General features: G+C 33.6%; 1 protein-coding gene across 10 annotated transcripts in view; it reads right to left on the bottom strand.

Moving 5' to 3' along the window:
- Positions 1–12316, bottom strand: part of Nbea (neurobeachin) — a 525681-nt gene that overhangs the window by 462077 nt on the left and 51288 nt on the right. For all 10 annotated transcript variants that reach the window (XM_048341508.1, XM_048341507.1, XM_048341505.1 and 7 more), the window contains exons 5-8: positions 8744–8865; positions 7801–7927; positions 2537–2656; positions 922–1068 (exon numbers count right to left, since the gene is read on the bottom strand). In XM_048341508.1, coding sequence (XP_048197465.1) covers positions 922–1068; positions 2537–2656; positions 7801–7927; positions 8744–8865 — 516 coding nt within the window. The remainder of the gene's footprint in view (positions 1–921; positions 1069–2536; positions 2657–7800; positions 7928–8743; positions 8866–12316) is intronic.

The following is a 12316-nucleotide window of genomic DNA, read 5'->3' on the forward strand; positions in this document are numbered from 1 at the left end:
AGCACTTACAATGAGTGTGTAATTCTCAGACCTCAAAATTGTTTATAATTCATGCTTATCACAGTGCTTTTAATAAAAACACACATACTACCACAGCTGAGTGTACTACATATGTTTGATAAGAAATATACTCATTACCTTACTATGTAACTGTAACCCCTCTGTATAGCACCTTGACAATAAAATTTAAAGAAAATCTAGTTCACAGATGTGAATGCTTTTTCTTGCTTAAAAAAATAGGAAAAATATGTAATCCTAAGTAAAATGAGTTTTATGAAATGAGAATATTTAATATTCTAATCAGTCCTTTATTACAGCAAAAAAAGGCAAAAGTAATTGCTAAAATTGAGTATTTCCAGTCACACATAGCATTACACTATTTCATTCCAAATCTTTAACTATTTTTGACAAGTTGTCACTTATTTGATAGGTCATTTCATATTTTTAGGATATAGTCGATATATTCTATTGTTTGAGATTTCTAATACCATATTAAGAAATAGAGGTTTGGGGGTATGTTTGTTTTAAAACAAGATCTCCTTATGTAGTCCAGGCTGGCTTCAACTCATAATGTAGCACCAGCTAATGTTGACTTCACAACCTTCCTGCCTCAGCTTGGTTCAGTGCTGGGCATAGAGGCTTTGCACAAATATACCAGAAACAGTACAGTTTTAATAAAATTTATTTTTTCAGAATTGATAGCAAAAGTCATTTATGTTAGAAAACATGAAGAATGAAGTAGGTCATAAAAGAAAAATAATTTAAAATACATTTTTAGAATGAAACAATATCTGTGTTTCAAGAATAGAGAGGACTATTAAACCACATTAAAGAATGGTTTTCACTAAACATAGTAATATGTTAGACAACATTTATTACTAAAAGTTTACACAGAAGCTATGATAAGACAGTTATTCTTACCTTATAGCCAGGTCCTAATTGATGAATTGCAAATATCTGTGCAGGGTTGAGTGCTTCACTGAATACGTACACAGCACCCAGTTGCCCACAGAATACCCTATTTGCATCAGCAGTTTCTGAAGATCCAAGAAAGCATTTGTCATAGCTCTATTTTTTAAAAAATCACACAAAAATAAATTATTATTTTGTAGTGACAGACTAAGGGTATCTGTTTTCATCATCACAAATAGCTTAAAATACAAAAGTAACAGAAGAAAACATCAATTAAGATGTTAGGGAATTCTTAAATAATGAAAGTCAATAAAATATGAAATATTTGCAGAGAAAATAAAATTAGTTAAATGATTTACATTTAAAGTTAAGCAAACAAATTAATCATCTATTCTTAGACATAACTACTTTCTACTTTCTAAAGTTTTTCATTGAAGGCGAAGGGCCAATAATTATTTTATGAAAGCAAAACTAATTTTATTCTATGAAAGCAAAACTAATTATTAATAATCACATTTTGAGAGAGAGTTATTTGGATAAAAGAAATAACATCCACATATTAGCTATAAATAAAGGGCAGAATTTTTAAAACTCTACTTCATTTTTCCACTGTGGATACATTCATTATACATTCTATAACACAGGCATTATACACAATTTAATAAACAAAGATCACTTAATCTTCTGCCTAAAGCAGAGAATACAATGGTTTTCTATCAGAGGATTAAATACCTAGAAAGCCATTCTTAGAAAAACCCTTCCTAAACCTTTAAAATCCTACTCATCTTCATAACAAAATCAGTCACTTCCAAGTTTTCTCCATAATGATAGGATATTGCACACATAATGATAGGATATTGTGATAAACACATGTATGAATTGACAGAGAGAAAGAGATACATATACATATATACATACATGCCACAAACATACATACATTAATACACATGAAACCACTTTGGTTACACACAAAATTAAAACACACACACACACACACACACAAACAGGGAGGAATGGAGCACAAAGATAGGAATCCACATTAAATAATCTATGATCTATAATGTCATCTATAAAGTATGGAAACTAAAGGTACTACCACATAAATTATGTGGGTATGTTATTGCCAAGTCTTCTCCATCTTTTGGAAGTATTATCACAAATACTTCACAAACCTAAGATGCGGGGGGGGGGGGAGGTGATAGGGTGCTGTTCCTGGGATCTAAACACATGGCCTGCTTGCTGTTCCTGAGCTTATTTTATTTACTCAAGACTGGTATTCTACCACTGGAGTCATAACTCCATTTCTGGCTTTTTGGTGGTTAATTGGAGATAAAATGTCTCAAGAGCTTTCCTACTGTGTTGGCTTTAAACCATTATACTCTGATTTCAGCTTCCTGAGTAATTAGGAGTGAGGTGTGAGGTACCAATGTACAGGTGTATACAGGTGTGATGTATCAATGCACAGCTAGTCATGTAGTTGTAACAGTTTTGCTATACTAAAGTCTTAAATGTTTCACTTGTTAAACAAAAGTAACTTCATGTGATAGAAAACAATGCAGGTGACAGAAATAAAGCATATACTCAAATTCATTAGAACATAGATCTTTAAAATTAAGAAACTTACATCATTTGTGTTAACATGCCAAGCCATATCACCATAGGATACCAGCTGTCCATTAACATAACACCTAATTTCACTGTTCCTCCATCGGTTATAAATGTGGACGATGCTGATCATGTACCACTGAAATAAAAATGATTAAAATATTAGTATGTAATGTTGAGCTATCACTGGTCAAGATGCAACCATAAACTTTATGAAACACTATAAGAGAATGTCTGAAAGACTATTACTGATCATTTGTTAGTTTTTTTGAAGTCCCCTCTTCCATTTCTCTTTTTTTAAGCTGAAATGAATAAATCAGAGCTACAACCCCTTCCTCTCCCAAAAATAATCCTCCTCTACTATGTCATAATGTGGCAAGAGCAAATATATTTGTGTTCCCCATTAAGTAACATTTAAATTGTGTCAAGCAATTCAGATGCCCAAGGCTGACCACAGAGATCATTGGCCCAGTTTTCCTGAAATACATGACCTAGCCAAATGGACATGCATGAAGCAAATAAACAGATAAGGACAAATCAACATGATTGTAATGAGGAATAAAAGAATGGAATAAACTAGAAAATAATAAACTAGGCTTCTCTTTTAGACTGCAACGAGAGGCAAAGATCAGTCAAGGAAGAACATTTGTAAAAAGAGTTGTATGCTTTCATTTCTAACTAAATATATTTATTAAATCCACTAATATTAGATATTTTATGTTAATTCATGAATATTAATTAACAATCACTGTTCACTTTAAGTTGCCATCTATACTTAATATTGTCAACAAAAGCAATTTAAGTATTAATTTTAATATGAAATGGTGCACATTTTATAATAACTTCCATATATAATCCTTAGTTTTCCACAAGTAAGAATCTAATAATATGGAAGTATGCTTTCTAAAGTTCAAAACAATAAGGATAGTTTACAATACTTGACTAAGCATGCCATTGGAAGATAAATTAGACCAGTTCCCCCCATGCAGAACTAAAAGAAATACAAATTCTGTTCTATTAAACATGACATTTATTCTATATATATTTGAGAAATGTTAAGCTGCAATAGTAATTAGGGATTTCTAAAATATTAGTTATTTCATTCCTTTATATTTAGAAAATAGTTCACTGACACTCAAGGAAGATAGCAGTGCTCTTCAATTATTAAAAAGTTGTTGCGCTATTTAGGTACCCAAAACACATATCGTTTTACAAGTTATTTTATTCTAAGTAATCTTCAATTTAGTGCAAATCAAGTCTTTCACTTGATCATGAAATAACAGATAAGCCGGCCCCAATTAAAATCTGAAGAGGAAACATGTAAAGGTGTCATTTAACAATTGTGTTTCTAAATATTACCAATTTGTCAGGAAGAAGTCATGAACACTGCACTTCAAATAAATTAAGAATATTCTTAGGCTAGTCCAGTAGTTCTACCAGTAATTATTTTTGAAGGACTGAATTTTAATGCCAGGTTCAAACAAAAACTATTGCAGACCTTATCTTATCCAATAAAAACCTGTGTCTAATGGTCCACAGCTGTCATTCTAGCAACCTGGGAAACAGAAATAGAGGGATTGTGGTCCGCATCAGTTAGAGCAAAAATCAGGCACTGTTCAAAAATTGACAAGAAGTCAAAAGGACCAGCTCAAGTGATCAAGTACCTGACTATCATGTGCAAGTTCAAACCCTGTTATCACAAACCAAATGTTCTTATACATATAAATGTTCTTATACATATAACAGAATCAAAACTTCATATATAATTTATACTGTCTAGGTAACAGAGAACACACAATTGTTAATACTTTCAAGAAATCTTTTAAATAAAATAGACATGAGTTATGTAAGCAAAGATTTCCTGCATATATACAGTCTTATATTTATTGATGTATTTAATATAGAAGAGTACTCTTTCAATGTTCCTGTAGGTAAAAAGTAATCTCTTCTGAGAAAGACTGACAATTTCATTATCATATGCCCCAGAGTAAAACTTGAACCTGAATGGGGAAGCAGTCTTTAGACATACAGAAATGAGAATTCCTAAATTTCTATCCTTGTTTGAACTTTCAGATGGTTAGTTACTCTGACACAAAAATACAATCTAGTATACATCTCTGCCCAAAACCCAAGCTGATGGATGAATTGTATGTTATAAATCTAAACAATACAGTTGTTTCTCTAATTTTCCCTCTTTTCATCTTTTAGCTTCATACTATTTTTCAACATATGCTTCAACCTGGACTCCAGTAAGAGGTATATTAAGTAATATTAAGTAAAAATTATATTAAATGTCCTTAACTAAGTAGACATATTTCTTGAGTCATATCACTAATAGTGAGTAGCATCCTTTTCATTGAAGCTATAATTATGGAATCAATAGAAACTGTCAAATCCAGCCAGGCCTTGGTGGCTCATGCCCCAAATCCCAGGAGACTGAGTTCTGAGGATCTCAGTTCAAAGTCAGGTTAAGCAGGAAGGTCCACAAAACTCTTATCTCCAACTAAACACCAGAAAATGGAAAGTGGCACTTTGACTTAAATTAGTAGAGTGCCAGCCTTAGGCAAAAAGAGCTCAGGGACAGCTTTCTAGGCCCTGAGTTCAAGCTCCATGACTTATAGGAAGGTAAGAGAAAGGGAGGGAAGGAGAGAGGAAAGGAAGGAAGGAAGGAAGAAGGAAGGAAGGAAGGAAGGAAGGAAGGAAGGAAGGAAGGAAGGAAGGAAGGAAGGAAGGAAGGAAGGAATTGTCAAAGCCTTCAATCTCTGAAAATAAAGTTCAGAAATACTCAGATTACATGAATCTCTCCTAAGAAAGTCTGTCTGAATTATTAAATCAGAAAGTTAAGTTTACCTTTCACTAAAGAGCTATTTATCTATATCATACACATCACACACACACACACACACACACACACACACACACACAAACTAGACCTCAACAACTCAAATCTAAAAAGTCTGATTAAACCAGAAAAAAATGTTAAAATTAAGATAAAAAAAAAGAAAAGGAAGGAGAAAGGGAAGGTTAGAAGATAAGGGAAAAAGATAAGTAAAAAAAAAAAAGAAGGAAGATGTAAATAAATTGGGGCAAAATGGGAGAGGCAAAGGAAGAAGGTAATGAGAAAGAGAAGGAATTATAATTAAATTAACATTTTTTCAAATGTCTCTCATATTATTACTAAAATACCAGCTAAGAAAATAAGGCTTATATATGAACATTTGCCTTTAAAATATCTTCTAATATAATGGTTAAAACAGTTTAGTTTAATAGATTAAATATTCAATGATTGTTATATATACTATATATATTTAAAACTTACATATTACACATGTGAAATAAAACTATATTAAGAAAATTACACTACGTATCAAAATTAGAGGATGCGAATGAAGATATACAAGATTCTACCAGCATTGGACATTCTAAATAACTGGATTTCCCATGAAATTTTCAAGAACTACTTTTTCAAAAAAGCATAGAATCCCTTTTAATGGTCATGAATAACTCTTCAAATCTCTATTATAACACCCCAAAATTGACTCACTTTTGAAATATGCCTTATTATATCCAGAAAAAAAAAGGGCCAGTAAACTTTAGTAACAACCCAAACCATTTGGACTTTAAGTATAGTCTTGACTACTTTTCATCTTCTTGTCGTAGTTATCGGCTTCCTTGTTTATCAAAGAAAGCACTCGAACATACCAAAACCTAGGCCTTCTTCTTTCAATTAATTAATAGCCAACATCTCACTAATCTCATTCTACTGAGAAAAACGACTTCATGTAAGTTAGTTATACACAAAACAAACCTCAGTTCTTTAGAACGCAAGAGGAAGTTTTGTTCCAAGATTCATATTTTACATACTTGCATGTAAAATGTTTGAAATAAGAGACAGATCATCCAAGATGCAAAGACAACATTATGAAAAATCAAAGCAGCAAAGATATTTTTAAAAGAGAAAGATGTATTTCCCATGTGCATCTCAAAAATTGATCTACTGTATTAATCAAACAAAGGTTAAGACCAAAGCTGACCAAGTTTCAATGGTTATGAGATGGTAGACCTCTGAATCAGTCGATTTCAGAGCATGAGTAGATATGAGACTATGGACAGTAAATTCAGTTATATATTCTGAGGTCCACAGGCCAGGAAGACATCTTGATGACAACTACTCAAAGAAGTAGAACTCTGCAAATAAAAATGTAATATGGAGGTCAGATCTGGCCATTGCCATCATTGGCTGTTGAAGGGTATCAGATTGACTCCATCTCAGATTAGTTAGAGAGCAGAAGCCTACTCCATCTTCACTAAGATCTCCCCCGCCCAATCCAGGGAAGTTCCCCTTCACTGTGATAAAATTGTGTAAACTGCTTGACCATTGGAGTAGTAGAATGCTCAACCTGTGCCCTCCTATGAGTAGGCATATTGGCCTGCATCATGTGAGCCCCGCCAAATCTGTGTGCCAAGCATAACTAAAATGATAGGCTGGTTCAAACAGTTGTTATGAGGCAGAGTACAACCTCATTGGCCACCTGCCTGTGGCCTGGCATGCTCTGTAAGTGTTGTAACCTCATTGGCCACCTGTGTGTGGCAGGCTTGACCATGTGGTATTTGCCCCAAAGGGGGGGGGGCGGGGGGCGCTTGCGGTTCCAGCTCCTGAGTCTGGGCTGTGACCCTGGCCGGCCAGCCTGCTTTTTATGGTTGCGGTCCCAGCTCCAGAGTCTGGGCCGTGACCCTGGCTGGTCAGTATACTTTTTACTTCCCCAATAAATCCATCTTTTTACTTGAGACTGTTTCTGAGTGGTAGACTCTTGGAGGGATGGGGGATTCCCCCCACCCTCGGACCCCATTACATTGTGGTCCCCTCCCTTGGGGGGACCCTATTACAAAAACTAAGATAAGACTATCATGTGATTGGATAAAACTCCTGAGTAAAATGTAAGTGCTATGAAAGTGAAGAATGTTTTCTGCATGACTCACTCAGTAAATACTCAATAAGCACTTAAAAATTTCATAGAACAGGTCATAGAATTAAGAGTATGAGAGAGACACAATACAGGGATCAAAAGAAAAATCTTACAGAAGATAATTTGTTCTACAGAGGAAAATCTTTCAGAAGATGAAAGTCAGAAATAGAAAACAAAAAAAGGAAATGCAGATGAAAGAACAAAGCATTCAAACTCAGGAAAAACTGAGCAAGAATAGGATAGAACCCACAGCAAGTACAGACAAAGAAAATGGCAGCTTCTGTAATTCTCAACAGAATTAATTCTCTCAACCTACCTTTCGTGGTTGAAAATCATATTTCACACAGTGCTGAAAACCTTTTCCTTTTGACTTCAGTGATGTGACTATTAAACAGTTGCCAACAAAATGAGCAGAATAGCCAACTCCTTTGCTGGTACGAAAACTGCAATGAATATGAGAATAACACAATAATCTCTTATGAAAAGAAATACTTAATACCAATTAAATATTACTTTATTTAAAAAGAAACCTAATCCTCTATAGAGTATATAACTTAATTCTCTATAGATTAGTTTATGTAACTGAAGATAAAGAATTTAAGTAAATAGACAATGAAAGTTTCAAAAATTTTACATTAAATATTAGGAATACATGAAAATTAATGTCCAATAAAAATCTAACAAGTAGACTTACCTTCAGGACCATCTTTCATTAGTAAGTGCAAAAGTTACTTACATAATAGTTAATATTTTCAATACCACTTGCTCTCATTCTGCTTGGCCTTTAATAGCTTACAAAAATTTAAACAATGTAGCTAATATACTAAAAGAATATATTTTAAGCATAATTTTAAATGACTATTAAATATCTCATTTGATTATAGTTCTATACATAGCTATTATTTTTGCTTCAACATATGTCAATAAGTGAAAAGGTAAAATAGATGAAAACTAGAAGGAGTTTTTGTCTCTCCTAGTTAATTCACCTACAATCTTAAGCACCCTACAAGTGGTATGCACTGAAGCAACCAGGAAAAGGAAGGCTTGCAACCTACAGTCTTATACTATAATTGAGAGGACTATAAGAAGAAAAACTGCCTAATCACAATAGTAAAGTAAGTAAATAAAATTTATGAACTTCTGTAGTATATATATATATATATATATATATCCTAACATATAGTCTTCAGATTATACTTTATAGTATAAAATGTAATTACTTGAAAGGCAAAAGTCTCAAAAGTAAGCAGACTACTCACCAATAAAGATAAGGTTTATCCTTATCAACATTAATGTTATTTAATGGATCCATTCGAAACCAAGTGTTCAGTGTAAAGCCATTCTGATAAGGCCATTTTGCAATAGGAGGCAATGCAATTGCCTAGAAGGCAATGGGAAAAAAAGTATCAGCTAAAGAAAATATAAAGTTACTAAGGTCAAACCTTGCATTCACAAATTACGAAAACAGAAATTTATGTCTCGAAAACAGAAACCATTATCTTATTTAAATACTCTATTGCATACTGCCTGATGACTATTGAAGCATTACATTTATAAATAGTCGTAAAATTAAATTTCATTTCTAGATTACACAGTGATTTGTAGACTGTTTTCCAAAGTCCTCTTTAATTTCACCAATAATCAATATCTTATACATATACCTCAATTTCCAATTTTCTGAGTACTGCTTTTTTAAGAAATATTTCTCTTGCTTAAAGAAGGTTCAGTTTTTGTAGCTCTATAACTGTGCTAGAGAATATTTTAAAAATCAGTATTGAATACAATTCTATTGATAATGTTTGTAACTCTCATACACTGAAATAAAAAAAAGGAAATCTTGGTATTTGTTATTCAGAAACTTAACCACTGAAATTTATGGACCAAAATATTCAAATTCCCCTCATAAGTGGAAGAGCAATAATACAGAAGTTAGCTGATAAATAACAATAAAATGAGATGATTATTCCAAAGAGTAAGAAAATACTTGATTACTTCACTTACAAGAAACATCTGAGTGATTTTCATAAAGGTAGGCAAATTTCTTTATGATAAAGATACTCCTTATGATTTTATAGCGTATCTTTTCCACAAGCACATCCTTCATATGGTTAATGATGGCCTTTCTAAAACATTACAAATAGCTTCCATATGTTAAAAATTCTCTCCATATAGAATAAATTTTAAAGTTATTCAGGTTGTATAATACTTCATACATACTATGACTCCACCTAACCATTTCAATTTTCTTCTCTTCGACTACCTTACTCTCTACTCCAAGTATACCTAAATATATCGATTGTTCCACCTGTGAACCTTTTGTAGCTGTCATTGCTTCTGTCTAAAAAATTTTCCTTCCAAAAAAGGCCCCATTATCCCTCTATTCTAGGCTAATATTCTCTCATCTTCCATGCTTCCCTCGAATTCATTCTAGCTTGGTTTCTCTTTCCTTTGCTTCCCATAACTCTTAGTACCTAAACCTAGAGAAAATCCTTTTTTATATCTATCCATTAGAATTCTTCATAAGGAATAAATATGACCCACACTTCTAGTATCATGAATTAACATAGGAAAAACATTATATGGCAATAAGTGATCTCAAAAGGGTTTAAGATTTGGGCTGGGGATATGGCCTAGTGGCAAGAGTGCTTGCCTTGTATACATGAGGCCCTGGGTTCGGTTCCCCAGCACCACATATACAGAAAACAGCCAGAAGTGGCGCTGTGGCTCAAGTGGCAGAGTGCTAGCCTTGAGCAAGAAGAAGCCAGAGACAGTGCTCAGGCCCTGAGTCCAAGCCCCAGGACTGGCAAAAAAAAAAAAAAAAAAAAAAAAAGGGTTTAAGATTTGTAAGTATTTGCTACTTTAAAATGTTCATACACTGAGAGAGAACAGTGAAAGGGATGATAATGATCAATATGCATAAACTGACATGCTGAACTGTACACTATTTTGTTTTCTTTCCACATTTACCAGCGGTATTTCTATAAGATGGCAATTAACATTAGCCACACTTGAGCACTAACATGAATAGGAAAAATATTGAAGACATTAAGTAGTAAAATGAATTTATGGAATTATATATACTACCCTATATACCACCTAACAAATATGCTACCTTTTCCAGACACGAGATACATTGGCATAGGTTTAGAATTTTTATTTTTAGCCGTTTGGAAAGAACAGTATCAAGATTATATCAACAAAAGTGGCTGCTTACAGCACTACTATGGTGTCTACCAAAACATCCTTTTCCTCCATTGCTTCACATTCATAACCTCCAACAAACTGCCTTGAAACTGTCTACATAACCAGTTTCAATACTCAGGACTACGGGGTCTTAAATTAAAAATCACAGGGCTGGGATGTAACTCAGTGGCAAAGTGATTGCCTAACAAGTGCAACGTGCTGGGTTTGATCCCCAGTACCATAAAAGAAAAGACTAAAAAACTACTGTTAAAAAAATCACATAGTAGGGCTGGGGATATAGCCTAGTGGCAAGAGTGCCTGCCTCGGATACACGAGGCCCTAGGTTCGATTCCCCAGCACCACATATACAGAAAATGGCCAGAAGCGGCGCTGTGGCTCAAGTGGCAGAGTGCTAGCCTTGAGCTGGAAGAAGCCAGGGACAGTGCTCAGGCCCTGAGTCCAAGGCCCAGGACTGGCCCAAAAAATAAATAAATAAATAAATCACATAGTAAATTAAACAAGGAAATAGAGAAAATAAATTGTAATAATCTACCCTTCAAGTTATCCAGTAATCCAAAGTGAAAAGAATTGTCTCTTCAGCAGATATGTATTGCAAAAACTGAATAGGCAAACAAATAAAATTTAACCACAAACTTTGTCTTACAATATGTGCATATAAGTACACAAAAGAAACAGAACTAAATGTTAAGTGCTAAAACTAAGACTCAGTAGATAAAAGCATAAGAAAGACAATGTTGTGACTTAGGTTTAATATTGATTTCTTAGTTTATAATAGCACATTCCATAAGAGAAAAATAATTTTAATTTGACTTTACCAGTTAAATCTATTGTACTTGAAGAAATAATGTTAAAAAATATAATGAGCCAGGCGCTGGTGGCTCATACCTATAATCCTAGCTACTCAGGATGCTGAGATCTGAGGCTCATGCTTCAAAGCCTGCCCTTGAGACTCTTATCTCCAATTAACAACCAGAAAACCTGAAGTGGCTCTGTGGCTCAAAGTGGTAGAGCACTAGCCTTGAGCAGAAGAGCTAAAGGATCGCACCCAGGCCCAGAGGTCAAACCCCATGACCAAAATATGTGTGTAAATGTGTATAAGTATAAAGATATATCATAAATTAAAAAATTATTTGACAAATGTATGTCTAATAAATGAACTCTCAAGGTATCTTAATAAGATAACCATTTGTAATGACATTAGGAGAATATTGGGCAAACATTGCAAAAGAAGACAATTACACCAAAAAATAAAGACAAGGAAAATCCTTAACATCCTAAGTTTTGATAAAATTATAAAATTACAATGAGGTGAAGTGGCACATGACCAGTTAAAAAGACTACCATTGTCCAGGATGCAACTCAACTGAGGCTTTCACACTGCTGATGGAAATGTAAACCTGATAAACAATAATCTGACCATTTCTCATGAACGTAAATATACTCTCAATAATACTCAGCAATGTCAATCAGCTATTAACCAAGAGATAAGAAAGCATATGTCCACAGGAAGAACAGTGCATTAAATGTTCATTGCAGTTTTATTTTTTTTCCTTTATTGTCAAAGTGAAGTGCAGAGGGGTTACAGTTTCATATGTAAGGCAGTGAGTACATTTCTTGTTCAACTTGTT

The sequence above is a fragment of the Perognathus longimembris genome, chromosome 3, assembly GCF_023159225.1.
Source record: "Perognathus longimembris pacificus isolate PPM17 chromosome 3, ASM2315922v1, whole genome shotgun sequence".
Taxonomy (NCBI): domain Eukaryota; kingdom Metazoa; phylum Chordata; class Mammalia; order Rodentia; family Heteromyidae; genus Perognathus; species Perognathus longimembris.